Source organism: Larus michahellis, chromosome 2 (assembly GCF_964199755.1).
Source record: "Larus michahellis chromosome 2, bLarMic1.1, whole genome shotgun sequence".
Classification (NCBI taxonomy): Eukaryota; Metazoa; Chordata; class Aves; order Charadriiformes; family Laridae; genus Larus; species Larus michahellis.
In genome coordinates this window covers 116,007,411-116,029,446 of record NC_133897.1, presented here as the reverse complement: position 1 = coordinate 116,029,446, position 22,036 = coordinate 116,007,411, and the positions used below count along the sequence as shown (strand labels likewise).

General features: G+C 41.2%; 1 protein-coding gene across 7 annotated transcripts in view; it reads right to left on the bottom strand.

Moving 5' to 3' along the window:
• The window catches only part of DLGAP1 (DLG associated protein 1), a 462,862-nt gene that overhangs the window by 27,214 nt on the left and 413,612 nt on the right, over positions 1-22,036 (bottom strand). For all 7 annotated transcript variants that reach the window (XM_074576757.1, XM_074576758.1, XM_074576754.1 and 4 more), the window contains one exon: positions 715-1,088. In XM_074576757.1, the coding sequence (XP_074432858.1) occupies positions 715-1,088 (374 nt within the window). The remainder of the gene's footprint in view (positions 1-714; positions 1,089-22,036) is intronic.

The following is a 22,036-nucleotide window of genomic DNA, read 5'->3' as shown; positions in this document are numbered from 1 at the left end:
ACTGTAAATTCAAGTACTTTGTTGCAAAAACTAATCCTGCAAGCAGATAGTTGGAGTCCCTCTTTTGAGGGGGTATGGGAAAGATTAATTAGGAAACCAGATTAAATTGGCCTAGTTTATTTGCTCTTCTCCTTTCTGTAAATAGGAGTGAACTTTGGCAGGGTTAGTTTTCTTGTTTCATTCCACTAGAGGTAACAAAAGGTAATTTTCTTTAACAAGGGCAAATCAGAAGGAACTTATCCTCTGCTCTTGTGGCTGAGATAGGAACAATGCTGCCTCATTCAAGCGGCTACCAGTCATTATGAAATGCATGAATAAGCAGTGACAATTAATTCAGTGAGGCTGGACGAAAATATTTTTTGGGTGATAGTGTAATGTAAATCATTGTTTTACACATTCCCTTTCAATGATTTAATTCATGCCTTTCTGACCCCCGCTGTGTTATGATTCATAGATTAGTGCTCATGTGTGTAATTTAACAGAGCTGAATAACAAGCAGCAAGGAGACTTAAACAAGTCCTTGCATCTGATGTTTTTATGATAAATTAGTAAAACATCATTAGTACCACGCGGAATGATTATGCTGTTGCAATTTCTACACAGGTAGCTGTCAGGAAAAGAAGAAAAATACACAAAGCATTGCATAATGAGCAGTAAAACAAATGTAGAAATCCAAAACAATGGCAGGCATATAACCGACATCCCATACCACACCTGAATTCCAATAGATAAGCATCTGTTTTTCTTGAAGTGGTCCTTCTTTCTATCTTCTACTGCAACGGTGGCAATGGTTGTGGTGGTGGTGACGGTGGCAGTATTGTTCCCTACATGTTGACTTGCAGGGCCATGGATCTGCGCGTTGGCAGCTTCGATAGCGGCTGTTAGTGCCTTCATACTGTCCAAGCTCTCTGTGGAGTTGCTAAGTCCAGACTGACTGATGATATCTCCCCTCTGTCCGTGCCCATCCATATACGCATCTTGGGCAGACTCTGTGCTGCTCTGGGCTGTGATGGAAATAAATGGTTTGGTTGTGGTTCTTGGTGGGACTGGAGGTGGTGTCTTCTTATAGGTGGTAATGCAGGATGACACTGGAAAAAAACACATGAGAGTTCTTGATTTATTGACGCTGCAGGGAAAACGGATGCAAATATGATCTCAAAGCACCAGTGAGCATGGACAGAGCAGACGTAAGGAGGATGCTGTTAGCCAAAGAGCCCCCAAAAGCTCCCATGTAAGTGCCATGGAAATACCTCACTTATCAGTGTCCTCTGTTCCTACTGATGTGAGTGGCAGAATTGCCAGTAGAGGGCAAGAAATTACCTATTTGCCAAGTTCCTCTTTAGTCTTTTCAGGATTGTTTTCTCCAGTACATTTTCTACTAACTGTTCTAAGTCCCATGGGAACAAGTCCACCAAAACGTTTGTTCTGCTCATGGCTTCCAAACAAGATTCACAAGGATGATGAGTCTCCAACCACTTATCCTAGCTAAACTGTACTGTTTTATTGCAATTGTTTTCTGTCTCTCTACCCTTGCCTACTGTATTTATCAAGCTTATGTAGAATTTTAAACTACATTTTTCTGATCAGAGTGAGATCCCCAAACCATCCTCGGTCAAAGTCTGTTAACACTCACCGTGCTTGGACTTGTGTATTTCTTACTATAAAATGTCTCACTTGTTGCACAGACTTCTCAAATACTTTGAAATGCTTTGTAAGCTGCTGAAGACATATTTAAGGCAACATTTTGCCATGCCTAATTTTCTCATCATAAATATAACGTATCTGTTCTGGAAAAAAAATGTTTAATTTTACACACAGGGAGTTAGTGTAATGAAGTCAATGGCTAAAGCCTGTCAGTCAGTGGGACTACTTAAAGGAAAGTAAGTATAAACGTTTGCACGAACAGAGGCTTTAATAAAAGTTCATGAGGACTACTCTTTTCATATTTTGAAGGCCATGCTCTGTTTGTAAGTGCTTCTATATGGATTTAGAAGATTAGCTTGAGGTTCCCAGGTTAAAAACTATTGGCCTGTGTTTACAGAATTACATGCAGAAAGCACTGCATGGAGATAAAACCATCTTCCTTTAAGGGACAGCTGGCAGCTCTGCATTGCTGAAGTCCTGGAATGCTTTCAAACGAGGAAAGAAAGTCCATTAAGAACAAAAAACCAATCACGATATGCTCTGTTTTTTAAGAAAATAAATGCAGGCATGAACCTGTGTGAAGTTCAGACACAAACATGTTAACATAAATTCTTATTAACAGTAATCATATGGCAAGGAATTATTCATCAGTTCATTTTAATTGGCAGACGTCTATGCCACCCACATAAAAGGTAACTCTGCTACAGCTGTTCTGCTCTCTGTTTGCACTGTACGTGCTTGTCGAGCCAGGAGCCATTATGGTATTAATTTGACTAGCTCAGATCCATATGCCTCATATCTCCCGATAGCTGTAGGAATAGTTATAGCGTAAAAGGTGTTTCCAGGGCATGAAATCACACGGGATTTTTTTTTTTTTTAAGGACTCGTATAAGTTTCTGATAACATGTCTGAACCCATGTTAAACACGTTGAGTGCTAATGGAAAAAGAGTGTTTCACTAAGGTAGTGAGGGTTTTGAAACTATGATTCACTTCTGAAGAATCAAACAGAAACCACGGCATCTTTGAGAGAAGAGATGGCTAAAAATGAACTTGTCAAATTTTAACTCTGGGAAAATAAATAGTTGATAAGGGCTAAAGGTGTTTTTTAAAGTGCTTATGACAAGACCAATAGCTGGAACTAACAGAAAGGATGACAATTTTACAAAGGGGATTGTGAATTTGGTGCCGTTCTTCATCAGTTTTGATGCTGCTAAAAAGCATTTGTTGTGACTGTGCACGCTCAGGCAAATCACCTGCTGTCGCTGCAGCACAACCATTTACTCCGGGACTTACAGAGAATCGTGCGGGATGCTGCTTGGGTGATGATACCCCAGAAAGGACCCAGGTGGTTTGTGGTCTGGAGAATGTTCTCTGAGGGGTGGAAATGCAAACCGAAATTCACCACTGAAGAATTCAAAGCACATACACAAGAGGTATATGGAGGTAAAGCTTTGGGAAGCTGGTGCCAAACTTGTCAAACAGAGGTTTGTGTGCAATGCTGCTTTGCAATTCAGCAAAGTATAAATTGGCCCATTTAAAATATGGTAGGCAGGGTCACTGTGGAGCTCCTGGGGAGATGCCAGCACCTTCAGGACGTCCCAGCAAATCTCGTAAGTATTTTTCTTACACGGCACAGAGGGAAATGATAAAGAAACACACTTGAAAAGTGCTCTTAGGTAGGCGAGAGAGCTTCAAAAATAAAAAGCAAGCCTTAACAAGACTGGTCCCCACATCACCGGTCATCGCCCCCTAGAAAGAGAGTCAATAGCAACTGTCTATTGACAGCTACCAGGCACTCTGGACACAGCAGTACAAATACAGAAACGCCTGATTAAGATGTCTTTCATTCTGTTGGTAAATGTACTCAATGAGGAGTCTAATCCACACTGCAATGAAAGATGTTTGCGCTCAGCTAATTAAATCTGAAGTTATTCTTAAAAGGGGGAGAGAATTGACAAGTCATACGGTGAAATTGTAAAGAGAAACAGCAAACGCTCTCTTAGCAAGTCAAAACAAATCCTCAGTTTCCTGGAGTCACGCAGCACACGCTGTACAGCTCCGGAGAAGCGGAGTGTGCAAGTCATAAAAGAACCCCAGGCACTTCATTACTGGAAATGATGTAAGCTCCCGCCGCTCCTCTGCAGAAACGACAACAAAACAATGCTCCGGCCGCCGCCGTCGGAGGCAGCTGCTCTCTAAATGTCGTAGCCGGCCGAGCCCTCCCGACGGCTGAAGCACAACAAGGAAAGGGATTCGGTGCATCGGTTTTTCTTTGGGTGCTTTCAAGAACCTGGCAACTTGCAACATGGCAACCTGAAGGATCTGCTGGCTTTTTTCAAGTGGCTATGGTCTTTTGAATGCTAAGCTGCTTGAAAACAAAAGGGGTACTCCCCAGGGAAAATGACAAAACCTTGGAGGCGCTCTCCTTGTGCAGCCAAGAAGAGCCTGAGCGGTCAGTCGGTGCGGGAAGAGCACATCACATCGCTTTGTCCCCGTGGGCAAAGGGGAAGCTCATCCATCCAGCTGTCCCGCAGCAGACATGGACTGCCCGGCAGGAGGACTCTGAGGGAGAAGATTACAGGATCATGGGACGCGTGAAAAAGATGGAGAAATCCTCACTTCACACACAGGGAATTCTCGAGGGGTTTTGCACATGAAAGTTAGTTTAATTCACATCAGGAAGTGAATTTCAAGGGCTGTATAAATTCCTTGATAAATATGTTCTTGGACATGGATCAAGGAGCGAAGTTCTGTACGGAAACTGATCTGACTGGAGAGTCAAGTCAAAGTAGTCTGATTTTTCATTAAAAGTTGTTTAGACATGGAGTTAATGAGAAATAACTTTTTCTGAATAGCAAACGTATATGAACCTTCCGTTTGTCACAATATAGAGAAGCTTTTCATATTCTTTTCCAGAGCACATGTGCTGCTGGCGCAGGTATACGTTTCTTTCCTAGGGCATATGTAAGGTTTAATCCAGAAACTAGTTAAGTCATGTGCAAGAATCCTGACTCTCAAAGCACCTTGAATCAGGCCCATCGTTTCCAGCTGGATCAATGCACTAAGCAAGACGCAAGGCTCTCTTTTTTGTTTTGATCTTTATCCCATTTCTGTGGCCTGCCTTCGGGTTACAGTTTAATCCCAAATACCTAGTGAAAAAGCACTTTCTCCAGATTAAGAAAAAAGAAGAAAAAAAACAGTCACGGTGTTTGTCCTCCTAGCCAGTTTTTCCAAACAACTAGCTCATGGGACAGGAATTTGGAACAGGGAGTGTCAACCACCCAGTTCAGAAGGAAGTCTAATGATAAAAAAAATAATCCCAGATTGCATAATAATAAAGGCTTGAATTTGAATGTTTCATTGTAAGAGCACTTCAGTTGTTTAAACATGCTCACTGGGGAGATGAGCCCTCGGGAACAAACATCAGCACGCAAACACAGATTTTTAGCTCAGTGAATGGGTGCTCAGGAGAACCCCAAGGCAGATTACTATATTTGTGAGGAGATCAAATTCATGCAGGCCTTTGAACGATTCAAGTGATGAGATATGTAAGCAATATCTTTCTAATTTGGCAGTCTCCTATACGCTTGGTTAACAAATACAAGAATAAATGAAAGTGCAAATTTAAAGTTAATTAAAATAATAGTGTTTCTCTTGAGGAAAACGACTAATTGCACAGTTTGAAAGGAGCAGCAAAGGACACAACTTGTGCACAACTAAGTATCGAGGTTCAAGGCAGGAGTTCTTCCACCCCGTGCAGATGGACCTCCGTCTTCTGCTACACTGTCTGTTAAACAGGTATGTTAACAGCAGTGCCCTTGCACCTCACACAACCGCGACACAAAACACGGACGTAGGCACATCCAAGGAGACCTGAGCTTCACAACGGCAGCCCCCAGGCTCCCCACACAGAGGTGCAGCGCTTGATTTGGCTTGTTAGACTCGCACAGAGCTGTTATTCTCTTTACCATGCGCTTATTTCCTGACTCTGTTGAGGTTTGGGGGGAATGCTTGGAAATAGGGTTTCAGATGCTGTATTGTTATTTGTACATGCAAAAAATTGGTATGCAAACAGAGCATGCATTTTCTTAATAAAAAACTATTGTCATATAGCCGATGGCTTCTGAGGATGCAGAGATTTACTATTAAATAACTGAAATAAAGATTTTCATAAGAAGTTCTAAACTGCCCAAGGGAATAATACCAGAGTGACTTATGGATGTCATTATCCCAAATGAGAACTACTGAAATCTCTGTACCATGCCATCTTCATGGTTCTGCCAAGGCCATGCTTTTTCCCTACACCCGCACAACAAAACCAGATACCTTATCCAACAAAAGCCTAAGGTACACTGGATTTGGAAACAGGCATAACTGATAACTAAAATCCTTCAGCCATCCATACAAAGTGTCTAAAGCATCTTTACTCCAATAGCACCACAATGTTACAATTTAACATCCCATGTATTCTGAGGTCTACATGCCGGTGCTGGTGATCTTTGCATAAATCTGGACATTTTCGTTTGCAAGTAGGGTGCCTCCAGCTTCCCAGCTGGGTACAGTAAAAGATGTCCTGAAACCTAAGAGGGGGGTGAGACTAAATATGGCTCATCCTGCATCTCAAATGGATTGAGTTAGAAAATCTGCACGTGCATAGTCCGTGGATGACAGGCGAATATTTCTCAAGCAGATTTTTTTTTTTTCTTTTAATGTCTGCTGCTGGAAGCTGCTGATGCCAGTCAGAAGTTTAATTGCTATCCCAGGGAAGCTGAATTAGTGTAGAGAGAACAGGTGAGACAGACAAAGGTGTCTGCGAAATGCAGTTTATCACTAGGATATCACCACAAATTATGGATGCACAGACAAAATTCAGTGCATGTAGGCTTCCTATGAGACCCACTTCACTCCTTGTATTATATAGCCATAGCTGAACTTCGCTATACATAAAAATTACCAGGACATTAACAGCAAGCAAATTAAGCAATTCAACTCATTTGGCCCCAAAGCCAAGAAGTCTATAACCAACCGAAACTCTGGAAAAAAGATTTCACATAAACTGAAAGTCATTACCCAAAGTGGATCACTGCTAGGATGGCTTATAATACTTTACTCCTAAAATCTGTGATCTTTACTGGTGTCAAGCAATTAGGACTTGACTTTATCTTTTCTGAAGATGACATAAAATAGGTAAGAATATGACCACGTGCAAACCCTAGATTTCATTTCAGCTAATGCATATGAGCTCCCTTGCCTTTTTACCTGGAGCGAGCAGCTGGAGGGGACAACAGGAGCATTTGTTTCTGGCATTCCCTTGCCAGCAGCTGTCTCCATGGGATCAAACTGCACCGTACCTATGGAGGTGGTGCTTTACAGGCAGGTTCAATCCTGACCATTGGCTCATGGGACGTGATGAAGTTACAAACCCACGGACCACATATGAATAGCTGCTCAAACTGAAATTCAGTCTGGCTGAGAAGGAAGACAGAAGTGAAACTATTTTGACCTTGTCCTTAAACTCTGGCTACCAACAAAGCATCTGGAAAAACACCACCAAGATCTGCAGGGATGATGGTGTGAGTCTGTTCCAGACAGATGCTCTCCGAGAACTTTGAAGATTCAAACGGCTTCAAAACAGTCCTAGTAGGAGGTATCTGATACAGAACATCAGCCTCTACATTCAATGAAGCATATTGGAGAAGAGTGAAAAGAAAAAAAGAAAAACAATGCAGCAGCATGGTCTTTTTTCGTTAGCATATGAATTATTTATCATCTCTTTTCATCCGTACAGCTTTTTTTTTTCCTGAGAAAATCAGGGAAACACTGATCTATAGCTTAAACTGAGTCTAGCAAACCATACAAATGCTTTCTGCACTTAAGTACTTCACCAAATGCTTCATGCTCCCCCCCCCCCTTTTAGAGCACTCATGGAATATGAGAAACATTAGAATTTTAGATTAAAAAAAGGATATTTTATGTTTCAGAATTTACATGTCATAAAATCACCATGGTAAGAAATTCATAAGCTTTCTGAATATCAATACATTCATCTTATAAAAGGCATTTATGGAAAACAGAGGAAACCTTGTGAAATATGGTAGTTTATCCCACTTAGACCAAGAATGTGTGAGAGTAAATAAATGTAATAATATGCAGCTTGATGAAATCAGATCCTTTTCCCATATATTTTTCCAGGAAGCAACTTCACTGGCACTTTGATATAACACTTTGTTATGTGTTACTGCAACACTCTCAAATTCCAGAATTTGCATCTTTTTCCCTCTGGCAATTTTGTTAATAAAACAAAATGGGCAATTTTGTTTTTAATGTGGTGTTGTACTAACCAAATACAGACACATATATGTAAGCAGCTATTTAAGTAAAAACACAGAGCAAGAATCAAAGCCTGGATTTTCAGAAACACAGAGGGATGAACTTTCTGCAAGTGTCTAGCCACCTTAGCTAGGACGTTGTATTTAAAAAGTTTAAAATCCAAGCATACCCTGAGAAAACAATCACTTATTTTTTTGACTACTGAGGAATGGTTGGCTGTAAAGACTTGGACTGCAAGTGCACGTTGCAACTTCTTAGGGCTAATCCCTTGAAAACCTGTCTCTCATTTACATTTCTGTATTGGATCTGGGTTCCTGAAAACATGACCTGAACTGTGAATACGCAACCTAATTTCCAGACTATACCAGTAGCTCTTTCAACATATAGTTGGGCAGCAAGCATAGAATCATAGGATTGCCTGAGTTGGAAGGGACCTTTCAGATCATCTAGTCCAACCACCAACTAACTCTGACAAAACCCACCACTAAACCATATCTCTAAGCACTATGTCTACCCCTCTTTTAAATACCTCCAGGGATGGTGACTCCACCTGTTCCAATGCTTGACAACCCTTTTGGTGAAGAAATTTTTCCTAATATCCAGTCTAAACCTCCCCTCGTGCAACTTGAGGCCATTTCCTCTTGTCCTATCGTCTGTTACTTGGGAGAAGAGACCAACCCCCACCCGGCTACAACCTCCACTCAGGTAGTTGTAGAGAGCCATAAGGTCTCCCCTCAGCCTCCTTTTCTCCAGGCTAAACAACACCAGTTCCCTCAGTTGCTCCTCATAAGACTTGTGCTCCAGACCCTTCACCAGCTTCGTTGCCCTTCTCTGGACATGCCCCAGCACCTCAATGCCTTTTTTTGTGGTGAGTTTTACTGGACACAGTACTCGAGGTGGGGCCTCACCAGTGCTGAGTACAGGGGGACGATGACTTCCGTAGTCCTACTGGCCACACTGTTCCTGATACGCTTGCCATTCTGTTTGGGTATATTACTGTAGGTGCTATCTCTTGAAATGATCATGTCGTATTTGTAACTACTGCTGCTGGACATATTAATATACTCTTGTATATATGGTTTCCCCTCAGTTGCAAATGGGATATTTAATATCTGGGGAGCCAATACACAGGAGACTTGAATCCTATCAAACCTGGAGATATATCAGGGCAGACGTGTGGTCAGAACCAAGCCCACCTGTTATTCATGACTGTACATCATGCCCTCCTTTGCCGTTCATTAAGAAGCACTGCATTTTGTCCTGCCTGATCCTTTGCTGCCAGTCTCTCATCCTCCCACGGTGGCAATGGAGATGACTGATGATAAAGCAAGTTAGCAGTCAGTCATTTTAAGATAAGCTTGTCATCAATTTGATGGAGAAATTGCAGGTTGAAATTGTACAGCTTTTGTCATGTAGGAGGTCGGACTAGAGAATAATTAGGATTCTCCTCTTCTAAATCTGTGAATCCCAGAAACTAACCTGTGAACCTAGAGGAGACTTAAGCAAGGCAATTATCTCTGAGTAATCTGATCATGTAGCATTTAAGCTAGCTGGATATTAGCATAGTTGGACATCGCTGTTTTCAACATTACTGCAAGGATTTTCTTTTTAAACTCTTCATTGCAACTAACTTTCAAAAGGCAGCATTTGGCTGGGGTATTGACACTTCAAAGTGTGATTCCTGTATAAGAAAGAAATGACTGTAAAAGTTGTTCCCTTCTCCTCAGTCTGGAAGTGTACCTTCTTTGTTTGCTGCTGATGTTAGCAAGAAAACAAGCTTCTACTGGTTTTTACTCCCAGTGGTTTTCTGAATACTTAATAAACTTAAGGTGGGGTAAGCAGAATTCTGTATCATTGCACACATTGGCATCAAGCTGGTCTCACAGAATTTGATTAGTGATGCATCTAAATTGGCTTAGAAATCAATTAGTTTAAATTGCTGCAAACCCACCCCTGATGTGGATACATTTAGAAGTGGATATGACTGATAAGGTCTTTTTTTAAAAACCTAAAGGAAAATGCAGTGGAAATAGGAGTGATTCACTCAAAGAATTTATTCCAATTAACTGTATCAGTTGACTGATTTTAAACTGATTTGCTTTTATGTCATGGTGTGCAAACAAGCTGTACATTGTTATCAATTACATCCAGTTGAATTCGCTGAAAACTGTATAGGCATACTTTTATCTGATGACAATTTGTGAAGCTTAAGAACCTTCTTTAATTTTCTGAGTGACAATCAGTTCTCAGGGTTGCTCTATTATTTGAGTTAATTTCTGCCTGCGTGGTTTGGTTAGTTTTATATCTGGGAACCACATCCTGGGCTGCATCAAAAGAAGTGTGGTTAGCAGGTCGATGAAGGTGATTCTGCCCCTCTACTCCGCTCTGGTGAGACCCCACCTGGAGTGCTGCATCCAGCTCTGGAGCCCTCAGCACAGGAAGGACATGGACCTGTTGGAGCGGGTCCAGAGGAGGGCCACAAAAATGATCAGAGGGCTGGAGCACCTCTCCTATAAGGACAGGCTGAGAGATTTGGGGTTGTTCAGCCTGGAGAAGAGAAGCCTCCGAGGAGACCTTATTGTGGCCTTCCAGTACTTAAAGGGGGGGCCTACAGGAAAGATGGGGACAAACTTTTTAGCAGGGCCTGTTGCAATAGGACAAGGGATAATGGATTTAAACTAACAGAAGGTAAGTTTAGACTAGGTATAAAGAAGAAATCTTTTACAATGAGGGTGGTGAAACACTGGAACAGGTTGCCCGGAGAGGTGGTAGATGCCCCATCCCTGGAAACATTCAAGGTCAGGTTGGACGGGGCTCTGAGCAACCTGATTAAGTTGAAGATGTCCCTGTTGATTTCAGTGGGGTTGGACTAGATGACCTATAAAGGTCCCTTTCAACCCAAACTATTCTATGATTGTATGATTTTTTGAAAGGTAAATCAAATAAACCACAGAATACAGTCAGTAGCATTGTTTCTAATGAACTTTTCAAAGTTGACTTACACTGGGGTAGTTCTGCACTATGAGACAGGTGTATATACATATGGGACAGTTATATTCCTCTAGTCATTATGGTACTGGTACACACAGCAAGTACAGAAATGTAGGTACACCAGTTTTGTGTGTTCCTCAACCCTAAGGCTGTTCAGAAGCTTTCAAGCAACCAAGAAAGGCATTGCTCTAACATAGACTATTCAAATGTGCTTAATACAACCTATATGAGATGGAATTTGCTATTTTTGGTACAGTAGCTACCTATTTTATTAAACAAACTGCCTTGTGATGCTGATGAATATATGTTGTGATTCCTTGCGGCAGAAAGCACTTTGTCACCTGATCCAGCAAAGGACTCAAATCTCTTTAAACTCCCATCTTAAAAGGAAGTATATGCTCAAGCTTTTTTACTCAGTCCCCAGTGGCATCAAGGCTTTACTGCTCTCACATGGTCTCAGAAGTCTACCTTTCAATTTGTTTTGAGAATCTTATTTTATGCTACTTGATATCTAAGACTATATTAAATAGTTTGGCTAAGAGTTAAAAGTTATTCAAATGACAGCAGTGATGAAGGGCTGCTGTGTTTTAATCAGATATGTGTTGGGAAGAAACTGTACAAATGCCAAAGACAAGAAAATAAAAGCCAATACAAACTAAAAGAAGAATGTGATTGATAAAAGCCACACGAACAACCTTTTCGCTGCTATAAATTGCCATGAAGCACCCCAAGAATTGATCTATATCATTTTAGCATCAGTTTCAATGTAGTTCACTGTAACTCAAAAGAGCTAGGCAGGTATAACAACACACTATGCTATTCTCACAGAGAATTGCTAAGAAACATAAATGTAGAAAACCAGGATCCAGGAAGGAAAGCATCATGTGGGTCTGAGCAAGAACATCTGTTCAGCCAGGGAAGTACTGACTTGTTTTTACCCAGCCAGTGCTGCATTTTTCAGCACAGGTATTGCTTTTGGGGTGTTCCAGTCCAAGCAGGAATGTCTAAACCAAGCAAGTTATGATTGCATATTTCCTTAAAAAAAGCCCCAAACAAAAAACCAAAAGCAAGAGCCACTTGTAGCAGGAGGAAGGAAGGGAAGAGGGAAAATTATGACTAAATTCATGCTCCAGGCTGAACAGTAACTTGTCACCTGAGAGAGAGAATTATGACCCAACTCAAAAGTCCTGCCTCCCCTGTGGTCCTGATAAGGTTATCGGATGACCTGCTAAAAGTCAGCTGTCGGGGCAGATCCTCAGGTGCCGTGGGGGAAAATACAATCCCTTCTCAAATGAGAAGGAAACGTAGACGAAGGGTTTACACAAGAAATTATACTTATCTTTGGCCCAATTTCAGTTAAATAGCAAAACTGACTCAAGCCCGAGGACATTAACGTTTTTTAAAACCTATAAAAAATGGAATCGCTTGGGGAACAAGGCATATCAAAAATATATATGAAATACATATTCTGTGTTGAGAGAATTTAACATCTACACCAAAACCTGGTTTCTATCTTCCCATTTTAAATTCAAATTAATAAGTTATGGCCTTGCTCAGTGACAGGCTTGAGGTCACTGTGAGTGACCTCATCCTTTTATCTATTAGATTATTTTTACAAGAGTCGTAGTTAATGGCACAACAAATCAGCTGAAAATACTGTCTTGGTGTGAGAAATTTCTAATGATCAGGCTGAGTGTCCTGAGCACAAAAAATACTGACATCTCATTTACAGTCACCAGAGCGTACAGATGAGAGCATTTCAATAAATCTGAGCCCAAAAATCACTTGTTGGGAGTCCTGAACTAGCAAGAAGACATCACCAATTCCCAGAAGACATTTAGACAAAGGAAGACGGGGGCCTGGCACACATGAAAGAGGACAGACCAGTCTTGTGTTACTTTTAAACAAGATTTGAGTGAAAGACATTCTCATTTCTTTACACATATTTATCCATTTATTAAAGAAATGCTTGTAAAACAGGCCCTGAAGAAATTCAGATTCACAGTTTGTAGGAGATGTCTGACACAAGCTCCCATAACTACCTTGGAGACATCAGCTGCATCTCTGATGACAGTCCAGGTTTGTTTTTTTTTTTTCATTCCTTTGTTTCTTTTTTCTTTAAAAAACCCCATCAGTTTAGTAGAGGTGGAAACTGTAAACTTGCCAACATGATCCTGAAACCCTGATGGCTGAATTAATGTAATTTCGTTCCAGTGGCAAAAAACAGAGGTTTCTTTTACCTAATTTCCACAAGGACAAGAAGCATTGTCACAGTAAAAAACCAACGTGAGTAAACTTTTCTCTCCCAAAACCACATAGTATTTATTTTCCAATTACAATTTCCTTTAGCCAGAGATTTTGGAATTAGTGCTCATGGTCTCAGCCTGGGATAAACCTCCCTTTCCCCTAAACCCTAGACAGCAAAATAATATTTGCATTTCCTACATTTACATAATTGTAAAAAATGAATGATGCATTTTGTCCTGGCTTAGTTAAAAGGTAAACTTAGATGTTTTGTGCTGGATAAGTTAAAAGGTAAACCCAGGCCATCTATTTAATATGTAAGAAGAGAAAGCAAACACGCCCAAATGAATTTTGACACTTCAAAGTATTTAGACCTTTTGAGTCTCTAGACTACAGAACTGCTTTCTGAAGATCACAAGGCCAATACAAAATCTTTGTGAATGCCAGCAAAGTGAATCTTACAAATCCATACAATTTCACACACACATGGCAAACCCTTCACACTCCTAAGTGCATGAGATGCAGGAAAGAGTCTAAATCAAATTTTTAACCAAAGTTCCAGTTTTTGAGTTCTCGCTCTATTATTTTCTGCCCCAGCCTGAAATGTCCTCTTATTTTCTGCCCCAGCCTGAAATGTCCTCTTATTTTCTCCCCCAGCCTGAAATGTCCTCTTCTTTAATCACTTCTCTAATAAGGCCCATTCATTGCATACAGCTATTCCTCCTGCAAACTTGGTGTTTTGTTTGGAATAAAAATCTCAGTCTGTGAGATCCACTGGCTCACTGTGAATCAGAAGGTAACCCAAACCTCTGACTGAAGATGCTCCCACAGACTTATGGGACGTGAAACAAAGGGGAAGAATCAGGTCTGGGTCCTCTTGTCCATACTGGTCAGATAAAAATAAATAAATAAATAAACGAATAGAAATAGCTGTGAATTTTCTATGAAAAGAAGGACGCTCAGCAGAGCCATCCGCAACCTCGTTCAACTCAGGCTGTTCAGTTCGGCTCTGCTTTGCTTGAAAACCTTTATATGACCTCGATTTCTGTTGGCATGGATGTTTGAAGAATGTCTCCCTTAATACCAGCACCTTTATCTGCCTGGTTAACATTGCTGAGAACATGTGGTTATTCATTATTTGTTATTCTCATCAAACTACAGAGTCACTGTCAAATACCAATCACTCAGCACAAAAAGCAAATAATTTAAATGGACAGATGATGAATCTGTCCACAGGCCAGGGTCTTCTTTTCGTAAATTCTCTGTCAACAATCGATAAACAAATATGTCTGTAATAATGAGGACTGTTCGCAAACAACTTGGGAACTGGGGAAAATTATAAATTCAAGATTAAAATCAGTTCCAGTGAGTAATTCAGTCAGCTCTTGTTACCAACAATATTAATACCATTTAGTTTTTATCACAGGGGATCTAAGAGGACATACAGACTGTGTGTAGCTGTAGGCCACAGCATCATCATCCACGGCTGCTCTGCACCCAGCTGAGAGGACGGTTTGAGGCTTATTGGACGTTTTCCAGAAGAGCTATTGCTCGGGAGCAATTATGCATTATGGAAGTGGTTTAAACTGAATCGCTACACCCCCACTTTTTATTTGGGATTAAGGGTATCCAGACAAAGAGTTATTCTGGAATAACCATGGTACTTTTGGAGAATTTCCAGAGTTAAGGAGACTTTGCTGCAGAGAGGAGTGCAGCACACCGAGCCAGCAGTCTCCTCCTGCGACCTTTGTTTTCCTCAGAGTCTGTTGAAGTGCTGGCAGGTCTAATTCCCTTCAGCTTTTAAAGACTAAAAAGGGCAATATTCAAGGTTTTTTGGCTGAACGACTTGGGTGAAGAAAACAGCAACAAAGTGTGTGCATGAACTTGCCTCTATCTAAGATTTCTCAGGGCACACACTTCCCACCTGCAGAATGATTAGAAAAAGTGTGAATGATTAGATTTTAATAATTTCAAAGGAATCTTATCACATCCACAATGTCATTCAATCAAAAAGATCTTTCTTAACAGTTTTCCTGAATTTAGTGCTTAGGACTGTGGATGAGTCATATTTTCCTTGTTATCCCATTCAGTTGACTTTTCTATACATGTCTTGAATGTGCTCCGTATTAACAGCCAAGCGGGCCACCACAGCAGTTTTCTTTGAGATTGGGAACCTGCTGATTTGACCTGTTTATCAAGAGAAAAGTTTCATCTCAACAGGACAAGATTGTTTCATATTTTTCCTCCCTGTTTTCCTCTTGTGAGCAATTTCTTTTTAACCCTCTAGAGCTAAATAAAAAATGACTGGTCTAGAGGATTTTCTTTTTTCTTCTTTTCTAATATTCGTACATCATTCAAGAAAAAATAAACATTTTTCTTTATATAAAAGTTGAGATTGTGAAGTTGGAAAGGCATACCCTTAATGTTCTTTATGTATGCCTGTGTGGAACCTCTTTGTGTTGATTTTTAAGCATGGGAAATGGAATTTAGATGCTTAATAGAGAAAATGTCTATATTTATGAACTCTATACGTGCAAAACCTGTCACGATAGAAATGAGAAGACAATAATTTCAAACCTTGCGATGCTTGTACAGCAGAATGGACTCAAGCTCTGTTGAACGTGTTATAGAGTCCTTCAGGATGGAAGGCACTATTCACTGTAATTTAAGTTAGTATTACAGTCAAAGAGCTTTTGGTTTTAGAAGTGTCCTAAATTGCTCTGAAATATTCCAGAGATTTGTTTTCCTCACTTCCACCGGTACAAGTTAAAAGTAAGACCTCCTAGATCATTGTATTAGCCTCACTAAGGAGAACTGAGATAACAGTGCTTTCCCCTCCCCCCTAAATTATTGTCAAAAGAAAAAATGGATTTAAAAGGCTACTTTGCACATTCTTCAGACTGCTGCATGCCACTTGGTTGAGAACTGAGCTTCCCGTGAGCTTCCACAGCCTGCCATGTGTGAAATCCATCCTACGTGACAATTTTAACATCAGTTGCATCATTAACACATGTTCCTGTCTGCACAATGGTTTTTTGCACTTTGCCAGATGAGGCAGAGGCTTGATGAGTTGTTACTGTGCACATGCAATTTTCTAATAAAAACAATATGGGCATTATTATTCTTGGAAATGCATTCGGAAAATCTTACTCTACATTGTATAATATGTGTTAGGGTGACAGGTAGGCGAGGCACTTCGTAGGCGAGGCACTGGAAGTGTACGTGGAGTAAGAAAGAGGAGACCGCAAGTACAATAAATACCCGTGTGCATGTGCTTGTCTGAACACACAAATATAGCCACCCATGCATACACATAAAAAACTATGTGCATCTTGAACTCTGCCTTTGAGTTTTGCTTTCTTTCTCATCTTACATGATTAAAAAAATGTCAAGGCATGCTTTTCTCCTGAGCTTCAATTTTTATCTTTGGTTTCTTACAGAATGCTCCTTTTGGGTGGCATTCTCAGCTTCCTCGGCATATGACACTGGGAGGGATTATTCGGTCTCTCCATAGCTTCCACACAATACGTGTTAAGTCCCAAAGTACCTTTTAACACTAACCGTTCTTACTCAAAGCACAAAACAGCCCAAAACTAAATGAAAAGAAGAGCTTCAAGGGCTCGGCCAGTGCCATGAGCCCTTCTAGATGAGGGTGAAGCTGCCCAGGTGATCCTTTCCTAGAGGTAAACTCGTTTATTTGACACCACAGATTGGAGTTAAGAGGCCAGTGTCCCCAGCATTAACTGGTTTGGATCCGAATACAACTTAGTCCCCGACCAGTTCTTTGCTTCACAAAACAGCATAGGAGGAGACACTCAGAAATTGTTTTTCTGGAGTTTTCTTCAGCTTTAAGGTAAGTGTATATGCATGTGCATATATTTGTATAAAGGTGTTACTGGGGCATGCAGGGAATTATAGTTAATAGCACCAGATGTCCTACGGCTTTGTGTCAAAGACAAAAAACCTGCAGTTCGGTTGCTCACACAACCTGCTTGCTGTGGGCTAAAAAAAAATTCTGCTTATGAACAAAATAATACACATTATTTCACTGCTCATTCTAGCACCAACCCTATAATTACTGCATTCTCAACTATCTTCCACATTCCCCTTGAGCTGTGAATTACAAGCTTTCAGCATATTGGATACTAGTACTGTGGCATGATTAGATTACCATTTCCACAGGTTGCCAAAGCAGAAGAATAGCTCATCTAAGTATGAATAGATTCATTTACTTGAAGAGAATTTTCTTTACCTTTCAGACTAATCATCTGTGTCTAACACAGGGTGAAAAGAACAGAAATTCTTTGCAGGCTAGCTTCTCTTAGGAAATAAAATGAAGCCCCTGGTTTTTATATCCCAGCATTTGAAGGTATGCAGATCCGGGGGTTTTGTCTGGCTGCTCAGAAGAGAGCTGCTGTTTGCAGAATGCAGATACAGACCTGTTTTCTGTTGTAGACCGAACGCATTCGTCACTAAGGAGGCTACAGCATGATGAAAAGTAGCCATTTCGTGTTCATGTTAGCGCACAGCCTTGGAGAGGAGAAACACACGTATCCGTGTCATTTTTGATGTGCTATTGAGCAGAATATAAAGGTTATAAATATTTTATGAGCCATTTAGGGGTTAAAAAGGTAACTTGCACAGAGTAAATATTTCCCGTTGGAATTCACGAAAACCTAACAGGTTTGAATTTGAAGTGAGAACCAGCATTTGAGGACGTTTGTAATTTGGAGATGATTTATAGCGTGAAAATTTAACCGTGTACATTCAGAGATGCTCAGATCACCCTAGGCCAGTGACACCCGTTCCAGTGCTATCAAGCAGCCGTAACCCCAGCCTGACGGGCAGCGCCTGTCAGATCCACAGCCCTCCCGAACTGCAGGCTGAGCAGGCAGGTGAGTCAACCCTACTGTCCATTCGAGTCTGTAGGCAACAGATCACATGCAACAGGCTTGGCTTTCTTGGTGTGGAAGCCGATCTACTGCACGTGGCCATGCAGGGCAGCAGCAGCCTCAGCGCCTCCACTCGCCCACTGTTGACGGAAAGCCGGTTTTGCTCAAATGTATCCGCATCCTTGCCCTACATGACGGCATGAACTAGGCAGCCCCATAAATCGGCTTCCCAGCCATTCGCATCTTAGAAACGGTTTTTGGTGGATGCGAAGGCTGGCCCATGCAGAACGCTGGAGAAGTTGGTGAAAACTCGTAGGTCCCTCCATCAGCGAGCAGCCTTTGTGGCCCATCCCTTACGTTTGTAAATGACATTCCTGCCACACATTTGTGGCCCGCTCGGCACTCTTATTGCCCGTGTTTTAACTCTCCAGTTTATGATTTTATTATTTTAATATGGTCTCCAGACCATCTGCAAACCACCTACAGGGCCTGGCAGCTCACACAAGTTTGGGAAACATTGCCTTATGATACTCCTCTGTAGTTATTACATTAAAAGCTTGTTAAGAAGGCAAATCTAAACAACTTTGGAGATGTTCAAGGAGAACCACAGATTTCTTCTTGACATGCATCATAGTGTAGTAAAACAACGTTTGGTGAAACACAAGGATATTTATTATTCAACAGATTACACTCTGTTACAGCTTAAGCTAGTCTGGAAGAAAAAGAGGACAGCATTATTTAATTAATGATGGTTTGCAAATTACATCCAGAAAGAGAATAGCTGCCTTTTCCTTTTTTGTCAGCCCACATGTGGCCATGTGAGCACTGCTCACAGAAATACTACTCCCTCCTCCCTCCCTCACACACAGACACACACATCATTCTTCTGACATTGTCCTGACCATTCCTGAATGGTTTTCCATTCAAACAAGCATCTAGTCAAACAAAAACATGCCGCCTGTAGAAAAAAGAAGCCCTTTACCTCGAGGCGTCCACATTTCTCTCTCTGTAGGACAAACACTCACTGTCTTTTCTGCTGTGGCCCCTCTCCAAGCTTTCCAACTCCTCTTCGGCCCTGCCTCACATTGCAGCCTTTTGGATGCTCTTCCTGTTTCTCACTGCTTCCTGCAACCCGGTGTGGTTGCAGCCCAATTCCTCCTTCCTTACGGACTCTCAGGACACCGTATTTCTGCCTCACAGTTCAATGTATCGTGCCACCACCGGCCTCTTGTGCATGTGCTCTGTTGCTTTCTATAACAATGCAGTAAATATGGCACTTGTTATCTGGAAGGATAAAGCCCCTGTGTAAGTGCCTACTCACTGCATAGCATATGCATAAAATGCCTGAAGTTCTCCAACATGTTGACTATGCTCTGTTGCAGCACTGTCTTTCTGAAAATCCCAATCATGACCTGACTCCTGTATGATGGGTAATTTCAACCTGGCTAATTTCAGTCCCTTGCCGCGAAAGGAAATCTGAAACAAATACAAAGCACACTCACAATCCACTTAGAAAATATTTCCAGAAAACAAAAAAGAGGAAAAATCTGGACGAACCTGTATAAATGGCTATAAATGCATAGAGAACGCAGGCACTCTGGGCAAGTAACTTATCCCACCCTCCTTATGACAGGTATATTGGGAGGGGATGAACTGCCCTTTGGCAGTGTCTGCCTCCCTCTCTGTAAAACATCAGGCCCGGTTGGCTGATTTTGGATGGCCAACTAGGCATGAGGAATCCCAACACTAAGCAACTTCGACACATTGCTGCACAAAGTTGCCCCAATTTGTATTTGGTCCCTTTTCTCCACTTTTGTCGAGGTCTGAGATGAAAATATGGAGACAAAGAGATACTATTCTAGCCACAGAGTTTATCTGTCTCAGATACAGTGCTTGTAAATGTGCAGAAGGGCTGCGCTTTGCTGTTTGTGCAGTGCTGCACCATGGCAATCAGCAGTTTGCAGACAGCCTTTTCAAAGACCAGCAGGAACAAACACTCCTTTCTTTCCTCTCTGATTTCCTCTGAATTAACGACAGATATCGACCTTATGGAATCACTGTAGCACATTGTGAATTATGCATGAAATGCAATTTCCCTGTCCGCTGTGGACAAGTTTGACTCTGCTGTTTGCAGGACCCATCATCAGAGGGCTCGCACAATTCTCACGAGACACAGCTAAGGCAACCCGACTCACCAAAAATAAACTGTTCATTTCCAATTAAAAACAGGTTGTCCCACCTCCTAACACAGTTTAAGACCTTTTAAAAGCACACGTTTTATATTCTCCCGAGGGTTCAACATATGCTTAAAGGTATAGTGCAATGTTAAGTAAATTAGAATAGAGCAGAGTAGAGCAGAGTAGGATAGAATAGAATAGAATAGAATAGAATAGAATAGAATAGAATAGAATAGAATAGAATAGAATAATTTCAGTTGGAAGGACCTACAATGATCGTCTAGTCTAACTGTCTGACCAATTCAGGGCTGACCAGAACTTAAAGCATGGTATTAAGGACATTGTCCAAATGCCTCTTAAACCCTGACGGAGATGGGGCATCAACCACCTCCCTAAAACGCCTGTTCCAAAAAAGCAAAACCAAGGGAGATTCAAAAGTATGGGCAGACGCCTCACTGCACTGGCAAGCCTGGAGTCAAGAAATCAATTATTATAGTCCACTTATTCTTTTTTCCACCCAGAGGAACTTCAGTAAAGATCTCACAGATTGCATCAAATGAGTGATCTCAGATAACAGGTTCCACAGAGAGAAAACATAACTTTCACATGTAACCTATCTTGTGCTGCTTCCCTGCTCAGCACATTTCTTGTGCCCTCTGATTCAGTCATCAGAGACCTTCTGCAAAGTTTAACCGTGTGACTAGTCTCAGGGACTAAGGTGGAATTTGGGCTGTCTTAATATGGCTCTAGAAATTTTGTAGCCCACTAGAAAATCAGTGGGAAAACATATTTTTTAAATTCAAATCAGAACATTTCTCCGTAGTTGGGTTATTAAGAGGTTGGAACCTGAACAGATTTTTATGGCATTATTCAATTTTCCTTCCTTTTGTAACATTCAGTTTTAAAGCTTCTACTCAGTGTTTTTCCTTCATCCTATTTTTATTCTCATCTTAGAAACAAAATTCCAACAGAACAATGAGAAATAAACGGAAACACTTTAAAAATATATAGAATCCATAGAAGAGGACTGAATTACTGAAGTTATTATGAGGAAATTTCAACTAGGTGTTGCAAGCCCCATTAACGATGTACGGTGTGCGTACATTAACAACGTGTGCATGGTCCCGAACGTGTACCAGGGCAGGAATCTAGCAGGAGCTCCCCAGCAACATGGGAACAGCACCCAGCCCCACTGCTGTTTTTCTGAGACGCAGAGATTTTCTTGGGGAGGGGGTTACAAATGACACTCGCACTCGAGCTAGTAATATAAGCAGAGGCAGAAAATGTAAGCAAGCTGCTTTTAACTGCTGACTGCATGAGCAAATCGGAAAGATACTCAAGCACAGCAAGTAGATTTGTGTCAACAGTTTGTTCTGCTGATGCAAGGGTTGTCCTGTAAGCTGCACCCAAAAGCAAGCCGAGTTGGCTTGGAAAGTTTACTTCCAAAAATGAGTCATAAAATGGGTTATTTTAAATGCACCAAATCTTGACTTCATTATGGGCATATATAATTTGCACTTGCGGAAACTGTAGGAGTCGTCTTTTCTTCTGCTCTCAAGTAATTAAAAGTGAAACTGTTCAGCTATTTGCATGCGATGAATTCGCTGTTCCCTCACTTACGTTGCTGTGCCCTGTTATACATCACACACCCAAGGATTATATACTTTATACACATAATTGCTTTTGATCCTGTGGTGGAAATAAATTTTATAAGCCAGCCAAACTTCTCCCAACCGCGTATCCATCTGCTGTCTCCC